Here is an 18,379-nt window from a genome sequence, read left to right on the forward strand (position 1 = left end):
CCCCTCCTGCTGGGGTCTCAGCCAGCCAATCCCTGATCTGGGGGAAGGGGGAGCCAGCCCCCCCACTCCCTCATAAGGACCAGCTGGGGGCTGGGGGGGTGGCCGGCTGCTGCAAGTGAGACCCGGGGTCAGAACTTCGTGGAAGGAGGAAGAATCTGGGGGGGGGCAGGCAAGGAAAAGGAAGGAGCCCAGATCGACAGACAGGTGGACGCGCTGAACAAGTCCCCCCTCCAGTGAGAGGCCCCTAAGAAGGAATACATTGCCCCCTGGCCCCCAGGAAGGGAGCACAATGGAGGCCGCACACTCCAAGTCCACAGAGGAATGTCTGTCCTACTTTGGGGTGAACGAGACCACAGGCCTTACCCCAGACCAAGTAAAGCGGCATCTGGAAAAATACGGCCCCAATGGTAAGTATCCCTCCGAGGAGAGGCTGGCATGGCTGCCCTCCAACCCCCGCTAGTGGGAATGCTTCCTCGGGGGCCTGTCGGGATGAGCAGGACAGTTGCCTGCTTCTTGCAGGAGGAGGAGGATACTAAAGAAAACAGTTTTAAGATCTGGAGTTTGGGGAGGTTTTATGGGGTGACCTTGAACTTCAGATGCCCTTTTGAAAGCCTGATTCTCTTAGCCACAAAGTTCGGGGTGTAGGGACATGAGGCTGGACCCCTACTAAATTTGTCCTTTTCTTCTTTTTCCCTGGGTAGAGCTCCCTGCTGAGGAAGGTAAGTTACCTGAGCCTTGAGCCCTCCTGAATGACACCCCTCTTATGTGCCCTATTCCCGGCTCCCCGCCCTCTCCTTTCCAAGACCCACAGCCCTTACCCAAAGGGCAGATATTCTTCCCCAAAGCTTAGTGTCAGACATCTCCAGATGCTTTTTCCTTGAGACTTCCTGTCCTTGAACAATTGTGACAGATTTGAAGAGTCTTTGGGGGTGTTTTATCTCTTTCTCTCATGTCAAGCTGGGTGCCCATCAACCTAGAGGTCCAGGGCACTCTAGACTCTGGACGCTAACCCTCCAGAGCCACAGACCTTCATCTTTTGGATCTTAACCCCTGGGACTCCTCTTCTTGCCTCTTCCCCAGGCAAGTCCCTGTGGGAGTTGGTGGTAGAGCAGTTTGAAGACCTGCTGGTACGCATCCTTCTGCTGGCCGCCTGCATTTCCTTCGTAAGTGCCGAGGGCAGGGGGACTGTCTGAAGAACGGTGTGGGGCGTGTGATCTGCTTGTGGCTACCTACCTACAATCCTAGATGCCCTCATCTATGCCCTAAGCACCCTATTTTCCATGCCGGGGCTGGGGGTGGGGTGCTGATTTGCTTCCTCCCCGGCAGAGAGGTTTTATTTTAAGCCCTGAGAGTGTTCTCAGCCAAAACACTGAAGCTAAGCCACCCTCCCAGCTTCAAGGGTTTCAAGGGCTCAGGTTACCCCCTAAACACAGGGCTCCCAGCTTCGATGTGGGCTGCAGTGTTCACTGTGGGGGCCACTACCGCTCCCTTCCTGTCCTGGTTGGCCCCCACTTTGCTTCACCAATCCTGCCCTGCCCTCTCTGACTTGTGATGCTGATCGGCCAAAAGAAAGACTTGTTCGGAGATGTGGGGAAGGTGCTGCTGGTACCGCAGTACCTGCCCGTGTGCCGTCCAGCCCCTCCAACCCTCCACACCCCACCCCTCAACTGTCCCCAGCCTCTACCACATCCCACTTCCATTAGGGGCTGGCACTTGGTGCCTGCTTCTCTGACCCAGCCTGCTTCATCCTTACCTCTCGGTGTCTCCAGCCCCCTCAGAGCCTTAGCTATCCCTTCTCCTTGTTACATCTCCAGTGTTCACAGCCCCTGCTGCTGGCTCCTGTCACCCACTGTCCCAGCAGTCCGTCTTATATTTTAGAGTTTCTTTAGCATCTTAGCTGGAAAATAAGGCCTAGGAGGCAAAACACGTCAAGCATCCATGGAGGCCCCGTGCACCCTGGGCCTAAGCTGGCAGCCTCCCTTCTCTCTCCTCAGATTTGCTCCTTGACATTTGCCTGTGCCTGCTGCCTGGCAGTGGCAACAGCTGGGGTGGGGTGGGTGCTGGAGGCCTGTAACCCTACTCCCCTCCTGTTCTCTCATGAAATTGGAGCTTCCATGCCTTGGCGGGAAGGGAGGGCTGTGGGTGGGCTGGGCCCTTGGAGGACCATAGGGATTTTCCTACTGGGCTTGGGTCCCTGTGGGATGGATGTGGCTGTAGGGGTAGTTGACCCTGGATGTCCTGGCAAGGTTTGCTTACAAGCCAGCGGTTTGGTCAGGGATACCTGAAGGCATTCCCAGTTAATCCCCACGCATGTGTGTCTGCACGGCGGCGTATCTGCACAGCATCACAAGGGGGGCTGTGTGTGGGGGTGCTTGGAGCTCTGCAGTGTGGAGAGCCTCACACTCCTACACACTGTCTGACCTCTGCAGTGGTCTTCTAAAGCCTTCCCGTTCCCTTCTTCAGTCGTGGGGGGCCTTGTCAGCACCTGTTAACTCTCCCTTCCCCTCTCAGGTGCTGGCCTGGTTTGAGGAAGGCGAGGAAACTGTCACCGCCTTTGTGGAGCCTTTTGTCATTCTCTTGATCCTCATTGCCAACGCCATTGTCGGGGTTTGGCAGGTTAGTGTTGACCCCTTCTCCCCACTTGGGTCTCAACACTGGGCAAGGGGCCAGGCCTCCTTCCAGTTTCCTCCTCCTCCATCATTTCCTCCAGCTTTGCCCGCTCCTCTGGTCTTCTCATTCAGTTGGGACTGGGAGGGAGTGTTAGAAAAAGCTGGGAAAACTCACATGCTTACTGTGTGACCCTGAGGAAATTCTCCATTCCCTAAGCCTGTCTCCTCACCTGAAAATAGGGCTAGTAAGCTAGGTGTGCTGGCACACGCCTACAGCACTCCAGAGGCCCAGTCAGGAGACTCGAGGTCTGGGCGAGCCTGGACTACAATGTGAAATTCTGTCTTTAAAAAAAAAAAGCTATGCAAGGATGAGCACACTCACAATCCCACTACGCGGAGGAAGGAAAGGGGTCGACGTCAGGTGTGGTGACACACACTTTCAGACCCACAGTTGCAGGGGCGGAGGCAGGTGGGTCTCTGTGAGTTTGAAGCTAGCCTGGCTACAGAGAGGATTCCAGGCCAGGCAGGGCTCCATAGTGAGCTCCTGGGTTTTTTGTATTGTTTTTTAAAAAAATGAAAGAAAGAAAGAAATAGAACAAGAAAAGAAAAGAAAAACAAGACCGATAACTGTGTTCCTCAGGCCTGATACAGTTGAAAAGAACCTGAAAGTCCATGCATGGCACATAGTAGGCACTCAATAAGTACTAGTCTGATTTCCTTCTTCCCCTGACATTACCAGTTTACTTTCCTTGCCCCTTGCTTTCTGGTTTTTGTTTGTTTTGTTTTTACTTTTTAAATTCCTTTCCTCTTGGTCCAAACCCTTCCTTCTCGTTTTTAGCCACTGGGGATATTTTGTACAACAAATGCACCCCTGCTGCGGTGTGGGGTTCTGTCCACCTCGTGTGCCAGCCTTTTCCGAAATGTCCTTCTCTCTGCTAGGGTCCCGATTGATCCCTGATTGATCCCTGTTCCTCCCTCTGCATGTCCCTCAGCCTTCCTGCATGTACTCAGACCAGCCTCCTGCGGGTCCAGGACTTCCTCCCTCTCGGACTTCACGCTGGTCTGCTCTCTTCCTCAGGAACGGAATGCAGAGAACGCCATCGAGGCCCTGAAAGAATATGAACCCGAGATGGGGAAGGTCTATCGGGCTGACAGAAAGTCAGTGCAAAGGATCAAGGCCAGGGACATCGTCCCTGGGGATATTGTGGAGGTGGCTGGTAAGTGCTGGGATGGATGGTCTAGGAGGGAAACCTTGGGTCTGAGGCCAAGAAGAGAGCCGGGGGCCTGCCAGCCCTGTTTCTGTATCTGTGAGGATGGTGGCGTCTTTGCTTCTCCTTCCCAGACTCCTCAGGGGTCACTCCAGGACATTCAGGCCACAGCACCCCTCCCCACTAGAGTCTCAATAGGAACAGCTAGTCCTGTCCCTCAGGCAGTAGACAGACCCCCTGTCCCCCCTCCTGTCAGCCAACACTTGCAAGCAACAGGTGGAAGCCAGTTCCTGCCAATGGCCTCATCTCCACCCCTTCCCGATCCTGGCTCCCCTCTCCTTCCACCCACCACAAGCTTGGTCAGCTTTCAGTCTTGACCCCTCTGTGCCCTTGAGGCCTCTCAAAGGGGAAGGAATGAGAGTAGAAGGGAGTAGGGGTGGGGTGGGAGGGGGACTGATGACTACCCCCACCCCCCACCACCATGTAAGGGTAACTCCTAGTGCTCTACGAGCTAGGAGCACGGGACCTGAGAGGAGGCGCTCAAGGAGGGCCCTGCCCCCTCAGGGACACTTAATGCCGGCTCGGGGAGGGGTGGGGCTGGGTAGCTAAGATTACTGGGATTCTGCCCCCTTCAGCGCTTTTTATATTTGCCCTGAGCAGGCCTTTCCACCACTTTAGGTACCTAGTTTGGGGAATGTATATTTCTAAGCTTCCTTCCCTCAAACCATGTCACCGTCTATACCATGTCACCACCAGGAGAAGCATGGGGTGGAAAGTTGGTGGGCTGAAGGCCCCCAGCTCCATCACAGGGCAGCCCTGCTATGGTGACAGTTTGGGGTCAGTGCCATGAATGTCTATAAATACCACTTGGGCTTTGGTGACAAGGGTGTCTGCCTGACTCCATTGCTGACCTCCCTCTCTCCCCCGGCTTCCTCTGGCACTGGAGGAGGGACCTTAGAACCAGGAGAAAGGGAAGCAAGTGAGCTTCATCCCAGTTCCACCCGTGGGACCAAGGTGGCTTTAGGCGGAGGCCTGAGGAGGGGTGTGTGTCCCCCCAAAGATCCCGAGTCTGGCAGTGTCTTCCTCAGCCCCTGCCAAGGTGCTTCCACAGTCCGGCCTCCCACTTCCCCCCCGTGAAGACCTGAGCCACAGTCAGGAAGGCTCCTGCACACTTCCTTCTGTGCGTCCTGCTCAGCGCCATGCTCCACTTTCTCTCTCGCTTGGCCTGGATTTTCTCAGCACCCACCTTGTTCTCCGATCCTCCGTGTCACCCTGTTTTTTCTGCGTTACGTCATTACATTTCCTTCTTTCCCTTTCTCTCGTTTCCCTTTCTCAGTTTTCGCTGGCTGGTCCCCAGCTTTCCTTTCAGTTACATTCAGAATACATTTAATGAGCACACACCACACTCCAGGGATCTGTGAGCTTCCCTTCTCAGGCTTGCAGCCAGTGGGAAGAGAAGCATTCCGTGGGGGACAACAGGATAGTATCTCTGGGGTGGGGATGAACTGGGACTCTTGTGCTGAAGGCCTGTGAATGGCTGGATGCTGTAGGGTTTGAAGGATGATGGTGTGAGGGAGGCAGAGATCGGGAAGAAAGAAAGCTCCATTCCCAGCTGAACTCACTCCTTTCTCTACAGTGGGGGACAAAGTCCCGGCCGACATCCGCATCCTCTCCATCAAATCCACCACTCTCCGGGTTGACCAGTCCATCTTGACAGGTAGGCTGGCTCAGGGAGGAGGGCGTAGTGCGGGAGGAGCTAGGTAGACAGAAAAGGTTTAGGTGGATGAAGCGGGACACCCCACAGTAGGACCTCTTTAGCTCTGAGGTAGCATCCTTGGTGTGGTTCAGCCTTCATTCTGTCACAAGGGGCATGGGAGAGGATGTTTGTGACCATTTTCTATATAGTCTTTGCCCTGCACCTTCTATGTGGACATAAGAACTCACCTCCGCCGCCGGGCAGTGGTGGCGCACGCCTGTAATCCCAGCACTTGGGAGGCAGAGGCAGGAGGATCTCTGTGAGTTTGAGACCAGCCTGGTCTACAGAGCTAGTCCAGGAAAGGCTCCAAAGCTACAGAGAAACCCTGTCTCGAAAAACCAAAAAAAAAAAAAAAAGAACTCACCTCCATCACAAATTGTCCTGTCCTCTCCAACATCCCGAAAAGTCCTCAAATGAGGGATTCTAGGATAGGGTGGGGACTTTGGACACACTTTAAACTCTGGGAAACAGTGTAAACTGGGCCCACAGCAGGAGGACCTGAGCCTCTGTCCTTGGTGGGGAGGCCACACTGGAAGTCTCCCAGGAGTGTGCTATGCAGCTGACAGATGCTTCACGTCCACGGACTTATTTGATTTTCACCAGGACACGAGGAGCAAATGGAAGTTAAGCGATCAAAGTCACACATTAGGCTTGGTCAGTGTCCTTTACCTCTAAGGCAATGGACTTCCTACTTGTCCCAGTCACCTTCCTCCAGAGGCAAGACTGCCGGAGTGTTGGCTTTGCTGATTGCAAAGTGTCAGAATGTTAGGGACAGAGACATGCCGTCGCCTGAAAACTCTTTGGTCCTTTCTCCACAGGAGAGTCTGTATCTGTCATCAAGCACACAGACCCTGTCCCTGACCCCCGAGCCGTCAACCAGGACAAGAAGAACATGCTCTTCTCAGTAAGCAGTCACATGACCAGGCAGAGGAGCTGGGTGTGGAGGGGAGCATGGCAGTGGAAGAAGAGATGAGGCCCCTGGCCTGTGGCATGAGGCCTACCACTTGCCTGACCCTCTCTTTCCTCACCTTCCCAGGGTACCAACATTGCAGCCGGCAAGGCCGTGGGCATCGTGGCCACCACTGGTGTGAGCACTGAGATTGGCAAGATCCGAGACCAAATGGCTGCCACTGAGCAGGACAAGACCCCACTGCAGCAGAAACTTGATGAGTTTGGGGAGCAGCTGTCCAAGGTCATCTCCCTCATCTGTGTGGCTGTCTGGCTTATCAACATTGGGCATTTCAACGACCCTGTCCATGGGGGCTCCTGGTTCCGGGGGGCCATTTACTACTTCAAGATTGCTGTGGCCTTGGCTGTGGCAGCCATCCCAGAAGGTGAGACAACCATCCCTTGGTCATCAGCTCTCTCCTTGGCAAAAATAGCTCCAGATAAAGTAACCGTGACAGGTCCCGTGGAGGTCCTGGCAGCTTTGGTGGCTGTTATGTAGCAACCACACTAGGTCTCCCTTCTCCTGGTTTCTTCGCTCACACCATCTCCACCCCCTTAGGGCTGCCTGCTGTCATCACCACCTGCTTGGCCTTGGGTACCCGCCGGATGGCAAAGAAGAACGCCATCGTGAGGAGCTTGCCCTCTGTGGAGACCCTGGGCTGCACCTCTGTCATCTGTTCCGACAAAACAGGGACTCTCACCACCAACCAGATGTCGGTTTGCAAGGTCAGGAGAAGCATGGGGGGGCGGTGACATGAGCCCTCTGAAGATGGGCTTCTGTGTTAGTGGCTTCTCAGTGTGGCCTGGGAAATACTCAAGGGTAGATTAAGTGCCACCCTTAGATCAAGGAAAGGGCCGTATTAGTTTGTTTTCTGTTCCTTTTTATAAAACTCTGACTAAAACCAGCCTGGGGAGGAGAGGGTTTATTTGGCTTATGTGTCCCAATCACAGTCCATCACTGAGGGAAGTCAGGGCCGGAACTCAAGCAGGAGCAGAAGCCGGAACCATGGAGGAAGCTGCTTACTGGCTTGCTTTCTGTTGCTGTGATCAACACCATGACCAGAGGCTGGAGAGATGGCTCAGAGGTTAAGAGCACTGGCTGCTCTTCTAGAGGTCCTGAGTTCAATACCCAGTAACCACATGGTGGCTCACAACCATCTGTAGTGAGATCTGGTGCCCTCTTCTGGCCTGCAGGGATACATGCAGGCAGAACATTGTATACACAATAAATAAATCTTTAAAAAAAAAAAAAAAGCCATGACCAAAAGCAGCTCTGGGAGGAGATGCTTTATTTCATCTTATAGCTTACAGTCCATCGTTGAGGGAAGCCAAGGCAGAAGCTCAAGCTAGGAGCTTAAAACAAGCCCCATGGAGGAACAGAGGAGTGTTGCTCACTGGCTCGCTCCCTGTGACTTGTTCAGTCTGCTTTCCTAAACACCCCAGGATCACCTGCCTGTGGTGGGCTGGGCCTTTCCACATCAGTCATGATCAAGAAAATGTCCCGACAGGCTAATCTGATGGAGGCAGATTCTCAGTGGAGTTTCTCTCTTCCTAGGTAATTTGTGTCAGGTCAACAACAACAGCCACCCCGAGCCTTGTCCCTGTCCTGTGTGTCTCTCTGATCCTCTACACTAGCCCATTCAGGGACCTCCTCTTTAACCCCACTTTTCTAGCAAGTCAACTGAGGCTTAGGGAGATTTAGGGGTTCACTGAAAGATACAAAATTTATAAATAGCAGAGCCGGGCATAATGGTTCCTGCCTGTTATCCTTGTACTCAAGAGGTAAAGGCAGGGGCATTGTGAATGTGAGGACTGCCTTAGCTATGTGCTTAAAGGCTCGATAGGCCCTGCCTCCTGTATCTAGAGTCTCAACTACTTGGGAGGGTGGGGTACAAGGAACACTTTCACTGAAGAGTTCAAGGCCAGCCTAGCAACAGTGACATTTTGTATCAAAAAAAAAAAAAAAAAAAAAAAAAAGCAGCAGAATTGAGTTCCAAACCTAAGTACTTGTGGCTCAGTAGTTTCTGTTTGTGCAAGCCCATACCCCTAGAGTGACCACTTCATGACAAGGCCAGCAAGCCTGGCATAGGTCCTAAGCAGCATTTCTTTAAAAAATTTAAAAGTATTTATTTATTTCAGAAAGAGTGTATGTTATTCTTTTTCTTCTTTCACCACGTATGTTTCGGGGATTGAACTCAGATCATCAAGCTTGGTGGCAAGTGCCTTTACCCACTGAGCCATTTCACTGACCCCTAAACAGCCAGCCAGCCCTTTTCCCTTTTCAAGACAGTCTCTTTACATAGCCTTGACTGGCCTGGAACTTGCTATGTGGTCCCAGCTGGCCTCGAACTCACAGAGCTTCCTGCCTCTACCTCCTGAGTGCTAAGACTAAAGGTGTGCACCACCACACCTACCCAGTATTCTTTTTAAAAAACAAAAATAGATAAGGTTATAAAATAAGCCATTGATTGAAATACAGCTCTCAAAAAAAATTTTAAAGCAAATGTGTAATTCAGCAACATCTGCTTTATTATTCAGAATAAGCTCCAGCAGTGGGTACAGTGTCCAAGAGCTGCCGAGTGTGAGGTGCTCTGGAAAGCAGGGTGACAGACAGGCATCCGTGGTCCTGTCCTACAAAGCCACAGCTTGGTTTAGAGGTTTTTGTGTTTTTTTGTCAGGGTTTTTCCAGGCTTGTCTTGAACTGTCGGCCTCAAATGATCCTCCCACGTTTGGTCCCCAATAGCTGGGCCTACGGGTCTGTGCCACCCCACTCAACCCAAAGCCCCAGGTGGTGCTAATTCTGATGTGATCCATCCACTGTGTTCATAACTGGAAGACAATGCTTCATGTCAGAAACAAATAAGAGATTTGAATTTTTTTCTTTGTCATCTAAGAATATCAGCCTCTCTCTTTCTCTCTCTTCCCGGGGTAGGATCTCATGTAACCCAGGCTGAGGCTGGCATTGAACTCCTGATTCTCCTGCCTCCCTCCAACTCTCAAGAGCCTGGATTGCAGGCTGATGCTACCACGCTTAGCTTCATGGGCTCTTTTAGGTGTTAGCCGTTGATGCCCCACATGCCCTAAACAGAGTTCTGTGGAATATTGTGCCTTTGACATAAAAATGGCTTTTCTGTAGGGCTGAGGACATAGTTCAGTGAAGAGTGCTAGCCTAGCATGCACAGGCCTGTCTTCTAGCCCCAGCACATAGGGATGAATGAATGAATGAATGAATGAGTAAATGGATGAAAGCCTGGTGTAAACAATCAGGCCTGACACAGGAGGATTGCCAGGAGTTTAAGGCCAGCCTTGTGAGTTCCAGGAGAGCCTGGGCCATAGAGTGAGATCTTGTTTCAGAAAGTAAATGAACACTGGGCAGTGGTGGCACACGCCTTTAATTCCAGCACTTGGGAGGCAGAAGCAGGCGGATCTCTGAGTTCTGAGTTTGAGGCCAGCCTGGGCTACAGAGTGGGGACAGCCAGAGCTACACTGAGATACTTTGTCTTGAAACTGCCCCTGCCAAAAAAATTAAATGAACAAAAATAAGTAAATAAATAAAATTTTAAAAATGGTTCTCTGAAGAACAAAGAGTTTGTAGTAGGATCAAGATGAAGTGAACATGCTGGGTGGTGGTGGTGCACACCTTTAATCCCAGCACTCTGGAGGCAGAGGCAGGTGGATCTCTGAGTTCGAGGCCAGCCTGGTCTACAGAATGAATTCCAGGACAGCCAGGGCTACACAGAGAAACCCTGTCTTGAAGAACCAAAAAGAAAGAAAAAACCAAAAAGATGAAGTGGACAGCGTGGGCAGAGTGAGTTGCTATCCTGAGCATCATGCCCTCTACCTATCTCTAACACATGGGCTTCACAGCCAGAACGCAGGCTTGTAGGAGGTGGCTCTTGCTCCCCTATAAAAATGAATTAAGGACAATGCCGTAGGAAAAGGACTCACATTTTCAGCTCTTCCTGCAGGAAGCTCCAGCATCAGCACTGGAGCTGTAGATGGAGCTGCTGCTCACTTGCAGTACCCCAAGCTGGGGTACACTTGGCCCCAGTCTCCATCACATCCTGTTGTACACATCTATGAACTGATCTGGAGAAGGCCTAGCATAGCCCTTGGTAACTGGATTTTAAGGCCTCTGACAAGGAACATGGAGAATTCTTGCAAAACCCTGGAGTGACAGGGAGCAGTACAGGTCAAGGAGGAGAGAATTGGGGGGAAATGCTGGGAAATTTGCTTAGTCTGAACTTCAGGATGCCTGCGCTCAGGGATGGGGATGTGAAATATCTGTGTGGCCCTTCTCCCCTGCAGATGTTCATCATTGACAAGGTGGATGGGGATGTCTGCTCACTGAATGAGTTCTCCATCACCGGCTCCACCTATGCGCCCGAGGGAGAGGTGTAAGTCATCCAGGAGTGTCCTCAGGGCTGTGTGCAGACCCCCCACCTCCTTTACTTGGGATGTCCTCCTACTTCCCCTTCCATCTTCTCTCCCACCCGACCCTCCACCTCCGAGTTCATTACTGTCTCCTCTCGCTCCCGATGCCCGTCTGCTTCTCTGTGCTCTCTACATCTCATGCTCTGTTCTCCTCCATATCTCTCCTGTCTTCCTTCCCACCTTGCTGCCAGCTTGAAGAATGATAAGCCAATCCGAGCAGGGCAGTATGATGGGCTGGTGGAGCTGGCCACCATCTGTGCCCTCTGCAATGACTCCTCCTTGGACTTTAATGAGGTAACCTTCCACCCCCAAAGCTCCCCCTTCCGTTCCCGCAGCTCGGAGTCTGTGCCTCCTGGGCGTTCCAGGAGGAAGGGGTCTTAGGGAGCAAACATAAATGCAAGGGGAGTGCTTAGCTTCTTCTTGTCCCATCCAGATGAAGATGGGTGTGTTGGGTGAGGACAGGAGATCCGGGCACACACTTCCTCTCCCTCCTCTGTCCATTTCAGACCAAAGGTGTCTATGAGAAGGTGGGCGAGGCCACGGAGACAGCCCTCACCACCTTGGTGGAGAAGATGAATGTGTTCAACACTGAAGTGAGGAGCCTCTCTAAAGTGGAGAGGGCTAACGCCTGCAACTCGGTGAGTCAGGGCGCCCTCCATAGGCCTAGACCCAAGATCCAGGCAGACCCAGACAGACAAAGCCTTGTGTCTATGCTGGAACCCCAACTAGGTAGGCAGTGGCTTCATCCACAGCTTTTCCAAGCCAGGCTGAGCTCTGGTGAAACTCCTTTTCCCTATAGTGATATGGCTCAATACCCTGGAAGGTCACTTCCTCTTGTTGTGACCCAGAGTTGGACAGAGCTGGACGAAAACCATGGTGCCGCCTGCTGGGTTGGCCCTGAGTTCAGCCACAGCACCTTGGTTTCCATCAGCTCTCAGGTCTTTGGTGTGGTCTGGGTTGTGCAGCCATCGATCCCACAAGGTGAGGTCTTCTCCAGGGCACATACCAGTGCTACCACTCACTGAACTCCAGCTGTGAACGCTTGCTGGTTTCTGAGTATCATGTTACTTACAGCTCTCTTTCTTGACATCCTCCAGCCTCAGTCTCCCAAGTGTTGGCATTAACAGTGTGCACCACCGTGGCTGGCTTTCCTCTGTCTCTTCCTATACTTCTTCATTGGTACTAGGAAATGGAACGCAGAACTTATATGTACTAGGCACATTTCTTTCCTTTTTTAAAGAAAATATTACTTCTGTAAATTTTTCCTTTCTTGTACGTGCAAGATACACACTGCTGCTTTTTTTTTTATTATTATTATTTCTTTGTGTGGTGAAGATGTATGATATGTCGTGGGGAGCTGTGTGTACTATGGTGTGTATGTGGAGGTCAGAGAACTTTTGGGAGTTGGTTCTTGTCTTTCACCATGGGTTCTGGAATCAAACTCAGGCTTGTGTGGCCATCAGGCTTGTGTGGCCATCAGGCTTGTGTGGCAAGTGCTTTTACCCACTGAGCCCTCTCTGCTCTGCTTTATTTAATGTAACAAACAAGCGGAGTTTGAGGCTTCACAACTCTGGGCAAATGCCTCCACCGCCACCTCCCTAGCTCTTGTTATTTTTATTTGGGTCTGTGGATGGTTTGTTTATTTGTATATGGTGCTGGGATTGAGCCCCACGCCTCTCACATGCTAGGTTGATGCTTTGCCACCAAGTAAAGCCTTAGCCCCATCTGTGATGTAGTTGGTAAATAAAGGCTAATTATTATTTATTATTATTATTATTATTATTATTATTATTATTATTATTTTCATTTTGTTTTGGTTTGAGATAAAGCCTTGCTGCACAGCCCAGATTGGTCTTAAGCTCACGCCAGTACTCCAGCTTTAGTCTGCAAGTGCTGGGATTATAGGCATAACTCATCATGCTTGGCCATGGCTCTCATTCATTTTTCATTGTGTGCTAGGGAAGCAGAGGCAGGAGAATTACTGTAAGTTCAACACCAACTGGGACTATAGTGAGAGACCCTGTCTCAAAGAGTCTTGGTCAGACTGGCTCTGTTCCCCACTGACACCACATTGGACGGTGCAGGCTACATGTCTTCGGTTACTGAATGTGCTGTTGGGTAGCAGCAATGCAAGGCCACTTGGTTTCTCTCGTGCTTTAAACTGGACACTTGAACTTGGGGAGTGGCTCGGTGGTAGAACACTTGCCTAGAATGTGTGAGCCATGAGGTCTGTCCTCGGTACTACAAAACTGAAAATCAAACAGCCCACGGTGGAAATGGTATGCACCAGCCCTGGAGTTTCTGCATTTGTCTTGTGGGTAACGGGCTTTACCTTAGACTCAGCCTCAGCACGGGGTCTACTCTGACATCCAGATCCTTTCAGACTGCTTTAAAGGGATCTGGTCTTTACCTCCCAGGTGATCCGTCAACTAATGAAGAAGGAATTCACCCTGGAATTCTCCCGAGACAGAAAGTCTATGTCTGTCTACTGTTCCCCAGCTAAGTCGTCTCGGGCTGCTGTAGGAAACAAGATGTTTGTCAAGGTCAGAAGCCTTCTCTCTCTAATATTGGGGCCCTTTCCAGTGCCTGCCCTTGGTATCCTGGAAGGCCGGCAAGAGTCTCTGAATGCCGTTCTGGTTTTCTAGGGTGCCCCTGAGGGGGTCATCGACCGCTGTAATTACGTACGTGTCGGCACAACCCGTGTGCCACTGACAGGCCCCGTGAAGGAAAAGATCATGTCAGTGATCAAGGAGTGGGGCACTGGTCGGGACACCCTACGATGCCTGGCCCTGGCCACCCGGGACACACCCCCCAAACGAGAGGAGATGGTTCTGGATGACTCAGCCAAGTTCATGGAGTATGAGGTGAGCCAGCGAAGGCCTCCTTCTGTTAACCCAGCCCTCAGGAGAATCGGGTAGGCCGGCCTCAAGTACACAGGCAAGACCCTGTTTCAAAAAACAACCACAAAAACAAAAGCCAAGGGAAGATGATTTAGTCCAGTACTGCTTTGCGTGTGGTGCTGGGGCTGGAACCTGGGGACAGGCAGGTGTGTGATGCCCGAGCTGCACCTACAGCCACCATCTACATTAACTGTGCTCTGGGGACTGGTGATGTTGCATTCCAGAAGGGAATCCTTGTCACCCAGTGCAGTGTCTGAGCTTGTTTTGAGGCGACTGATGTACTTCCTGATACAGGCTTCCCGCTTGCTGTGGGCTCTGAGCAGCCCCAAAAGCTCACTGCCTGCTTTATGGGGGCAGATTATGGCCTGCTAGGTGACAGGATGTCCTCAGAGGGATGGGCTAGTGACAGGTCTGCTAAGGAGACATTACCATGCTAACATGTAGCTTTTCTTTTCTTCTTAGTTTTACTTATTTTTTCTTGTTGTTGTTGAGATGGTCTTGTTAGGTAGCCGGGGCTGGCCCTGAACTCACACTCATGATCTTCTCTTTACCTCCTGAGGGCTGGAGTCCCAGGTGTACCCACCACACCCAGCTTCAGCTCTCCTTTTTGCAGCAGGCCTCGGCACTGCAGAGTACGCAGGCATTATAAGGAATGAGAAATGTTTCCTGCCCGTGCTTCCTGTGTAGATGTCTAACACCAGGCCCCACGGCAGCATGCTCCAGCCTCCCCAGCATCACCGCCCATCTTCCTCCTGTTTGTACCAGATCACTCCTTAACCGGTCGCCACCCATGTCTTTTTTTCCAGATGGACCTGACATTTGTTGGTGTTGTGGGCATGTTGGATCCACCCCGCAAGGAGGTCACAGGCTCCATCCAGCTGTGCCGTGATGCTGGGATCCGAGTGATCATGATCACTGGGGACAACAAGGGTACAGCCATTGCTATCTGCCGACGAATTGGCATCTTTTCGGAGAATGAGGAGGTGACAGATCGTGCCTACACTGGCCGTGAGTTTGATGATCTGCCCCTGGCTGAGCAGCGGGAAGCCTGCAGACGCGCCTGCTGCTTCGCCCGTGTGGAGCCCTCACACAAGTCCAAGATTGTGGAGTACCTGCAGTCGTATGATGAGATCACAGCCATGGTGAGCAGCTCCAGAGGGCTGCCTGGGTCAAGGCTCTGAGTGTCCCCATGCATGCTCAGAGGCCCCAGTGACATGCACAGAGGAGAGGGAGTCAGTTTCTGCCTGGAGTCTGAGGGAAGGGCATCAGGTGTCTGGAACTTTGTCTTCTCACTTTCTCCTTCTGCCTTCAGACAGGGGATGGTGTCAATGATGCCCCTGCCCTGAAGAAGGCCGAGATTGGCATTGCCATGGGATCTGGTACTGCGGTGGCTAAGACAGCCTCTGAGATGGTACTAGCTGATGACAACTTCTCCACTATTGTGGCTGCTGTGGAGGAGGGCCGAGCCATCTACAACAACATGAAGCAGTTCATCCGCTACCTCATTTCCTCCAACGTGGGCGAGGTGGTCTGGTGAGCAGCCAGGGCGGGCATCCAGAAAAAAAAAAAAAAAAAAAAAACCAGGGCTGAAAGGGGTGACCATGGGACTTGGGACAGGATCAGTGTATGGTCTCCTTCCTTTGGCAGTATCTTCCTGACAGCTGCCTTGGGGCTGCCCGAGGCCCTGATCCCTGTGCAGCTGCTATGGGTCAACTTGGTGACCGATGGGCTCCCTGCTACGGCTCTGGGATTCAACCCACCTGACCTGGACATCATGGACCGTCCCCCCAGGAGTCCCAAGGAGCCTCTCATCAGCGGCTGGCTCTTTTTCCGCTACATGGCAATTGGGGGTGAGCAGGAAGGGACTCAACAACCCTCCGAGCCCCTGGGACTGACCTTGTCCCTGATGCTAATCTCTCCCAAGTCAAGCTGCCCAAAGGCACCTCTTCCTCAACCAGCTGTCTCCAGCTGTGGAAGGCCCTCCTGATACCTTTTATCTCCTCAGCCCTGACCTGAACTCCTTTTCTCCCCTCCACAGGCTACGTGGGTGCAGCCACTGTGGGAGCAGCTGCCTGGTGGTTCTTGTATGCAGAAGATGGGCCTCATGTCAGCTACCACCAGCTGGTAGGAGGATGGGGGTGGTGGGCACTGGGAGGCATCTTGAAGGCTTTTGTGGATCTCAGACTGCTGTCTCTTCTTTTATAGACCCACTTTATGCAGTGCACCGAGCACAACCCTGAATTTGATGGCCTGGACTGTGAGGTCTTTGAAGCCCCTGAGCCCATGACTATGGCCTTGTCTGTGTTGGTGACCATTGAGATGTGCAATGCTCTCAATAGGTAGGTCCTTTCCACTTGGGTGGGCCTGATGTGCCTTCTTGAGCCTGTTCTCTTGCCCTCCGCCTCTCCTCCCGCTACTCTGCCTCACCACATCTTTCTGTGTATCCCTATCCCTCCATCTGCCTGGCCTTTGCCACAGCCTGTCTGAGAACCAGTCTCTACTACGGATGCCGCCCTGGGTGAACATCTGGCTGCTGGGTTCCATCTGCCTGTCCATGTCCCTCCACTTCCTCATCCTCTATGTTGACCCCCTGCCGGTGAGCCTTCTGCTGTCCCCTCTCCCCGACTCCAGGGAGTCAGTCCACGTCTGGGGCCATAGGGTGCTCACAGAGGAGGGTAGTTCGCAGCACCCTGGTCCTTCTTTTCTTCCTGAGAAAACACTTTGTCTTTCCTGATGGCTGCTGTCTCCACCCCAGATGATCTTCAAGCTCCGGGCCCTGGACTTTACCCAGTGGCTCATGGTCCTCAAGATCTCACTCCCGGTCATTGGCCTAGACGAGCTTCTCAAGTTCATTGCTCGGAACTATCTGGAGGGTAAGGGACATCCCTCTTCCCTAGTACTCAGTCCTGAGCACAGCCCCCGCCCTCTGCGCCGCGAATCCGTGCCACACCTCACTCCCCTCTTCCTTTGCAGGTGGGTAAGTTCCTTTTGGCCCTGGCAGGACCAGTGTCCCCAGGGAGGGCAGCCCAAGCCCTGTCCCCACTCCAGTCATGACTGGTGGGATTTTCCCCCAGCCTACTCAGCCCTGTGGCCCTGTGGGCCTCCTTCCCCCTTGATAACGGCCTCTCTCTGTCCTCTCTGGCCATAGGATAACCGTCCCCCTCCTCCATGTCTTTGAACGTGTCACAGGTATTTCCCTACACACCTTGCCCCAGCTGCTGTACCCTGCCGCTCGCCCACCAGCCCACGCGCACCCCTGCGGTCACTTGCGCTCGCAGCTCTCCCTGGAGCCGCCGCTGCTGCTGCCCGCTTCCACATGAGGGCCGTGCCCTTCCTGTGGGCACTGGCAGCTGTGAGGCTGCGTCCTGGCCTTCCAGTCTGCTGGGCTGCGCTGCGTCGCGCTGGCTGTCTCTGCTGCTGGGGCTGTGGTGGCTGGGGGCGGGCTGGGGTCTGGCACACCGCAGGTGAGTAGGGAAGGGGGCCACAGGCCCCTCCAGGTGAGAGTGACGGAGATGCACGAGGAGATGCAGCTCTCCCTCCTGTGCCCACCTGCTCTACCCGCCTCCTTTCTTCTTCCAGATCCAGAAGATGAAAGAAGGAAGTAACCAGCCCTTTCGCCCTGTCTTCCCCACCCTAACAGCACCGCATCTTCAGCCAGAGCTGAGACACAGACCCTTCTTCTCCCCCAATTCTGTTTATAAACAAAGTTCCCTGCCCCTCTGCCCCCTTCAGCAACCTGCCCTCCCTCTGAACCTTGTAAATCCCCTTCCCAATCTCGCGGGGCTGGCGGGGACAAGGCGACTGACTGAGCTGAGCTGCTTATTTATTGAAAATAAATGACAGAAAAGTCTGGCCTGGCCTCCATATATCTTGAGGCCTATTTCTGGTGCCTGTGGACAAATACCTTAGTGTCATACAGTCTAGAAAGCAGCTGCGTGTCCTGGGGCCTATGAGGAAACCACTGATGCCAACAGCTTCTCGCCACAAGCTGGACGTGCCTCAGAGGGGGACTGGCTGCTGGCTAGAGGTGGCAGGGCAGAAGGGCAGGGTCCATGAGGCAGCATGGCAGCCTGGGAGCCACAGGGCTCAGCCTGTACTTTGGTTCTGGAAGGAGGCTGGGACCCTCCTCCAGGCATCATCCCTGAGAAAAGGCCCAGCCACCCTGGGTGGGAGCAGGGGCCCTGGTGACACTACCATCCAGGTTTGGAGTGGGTGGGCTCCATTCTGAGACCTGCAGTCCGTGTCTCACAGTTCTGGTAGAGAAAGGGGTGGCTTCCCCAGCAGGGAAGCCTCTCGCCTGGCCCCTCAGGAGTCCTTGATGTCCTTGATGTCCCTGAGGGGTGCCTCATCCAGGATGCTGCGCACTTGCTCCAGAGTCTCTGCTTGGCGAATCCGCTCCAGGCGTACCTGTGTGGTTGGGTGGGAGATATGGAAAGTCCTGCTGAGGAAACAGCCCCTGCCTGAGCAGCCAGCCTCTTGGGTCAGCTCTGCAGAGGCAATCTGTGTTCAGATGGGGTCGAGGGA

At 53.0% G+C, this 18,379-nt stretch overlaps 2 protein-coding genes across 5 annotated transcripts in view; one reads left to right on the forward strand and one right to left on the reverse strand.

Moving 5' to 3' along the window:
* Nucleotides 1–17,707, forward strand: Atp2a1 (ATPase sarcoplasmic/endoplasmic reticulum Ca2+ transporting 1). 2 transcript variants are annotated; one of them, XM_052711963.1, is made up of 22 exons: nucleotides 1–407; nucleotides 702–719; nucleotides 1,081–1,163; nucleotides 2,512–2,616; nucleotides 3,688–3,826; nucleotides 5,454–5,534; nucleotides 6,392–6,477; nucleotides 6,610–6,907; nucleotides 7,081–7,247; nucleotides 10,830–10,918; nucleotides 11,147–11,249; nucleotides 11,462–11,593; nucleotides 13,373–13,498; nucleotides 13,601–13,819; nucleotides 14,662–14,997; nucleotides 15,168–15,388; nucleotides 15,503–15,705; nucleotides 15,894–15,979; nucleotides 16,061–16,194; nucleotides 16,334–16,451; nucleotides 16,611–16,728; nucleotides 17,435–17,707. In XM_052711963.1, the coding sequence occupies exons 1-22, from the start codon at nucleotides 290–292 to the stop codon at nucleotides 17,458–17,460; spliced, it is 3,006 nt and encodes a 1,001-aa protein (XP_052567923.1). In that variant the 5' UTR covers nucleotides 1–289; the 3' UTR covers nucleotides 17,461–17,707. The 2 variants fall into 2 exon arrangements, with proteins under 2 accessions (XP_052567923.1, XP_052567921.1); XM_052711961.1 differs by lacking the exons at nucleotides 1–407; nucleotides 702–719; nucleotides 1,081–1,163 and having other exon boundaries at nucleotides 2,518–2,616; nucleotides 17,004–17,707.
* Rabep2 (rabaptin, RAB GTPase binding effector protein 2) overlaps nucleotides 17,662–18,379 on the reverse strand; it is a 16,302-nt gene continuing 15,584 nt past the window's right edge. For all 3 annotated transcript variants that reach the window (XM_052711964.1, XM_052711965.1, XM_052711966.1), the window contains exon 13: nucleotides 17,662–18,262. In XM_052711964.1, the coding sequence (XP_052567924.1) occupies nucleotides 18,161–18,262 (102 nt within the window). In that variant the 3' untranslated portion in view covers nucleotides 17,662–18,160. The remainder of the gene's footprint in view (nucleotides 18,263–18,379) is intronic.

The sequence above is a fragment of the Peromyscus californicus genome, unplaced genomic scaffold, assembly GCF_007827085.1.
Source record: "Peromyscus californicus insignis strain IS unplaced genomic scaffold, ASM782708v3 Scaffold_4__1_contigs__length_199733344, whole genome shotgun sequence".
NCBI lineage: Eukaryota > Metazoa > Chordata > Mammalia > Rodentia > Cricetidae > Peromyscus > Peromyscus californicus.

Coding starts and splice junctions, on each gene's coding strand:
- Atp2a1 (XM_052711963.1), top strand. CDS start 290: ATGGAGGCCGCACACTCCAAGTCCACAGAGGAATGTCTGTCCTACTTT. Junction 5,535..6,391: donor TGACCAGTCCATCTTGACAG/GTAGGCTGGCTC, acceptor CTTTCTCCACAG/GAGAGTCTGTATCTGTCATC. Junction 6,908..7,080: donor TGTGGCAGCCATCCCAGAAG/GTGAGACAACCA, acceptor CCACCCCCTTAG/GGCTGCCTGCTGTCATCACC.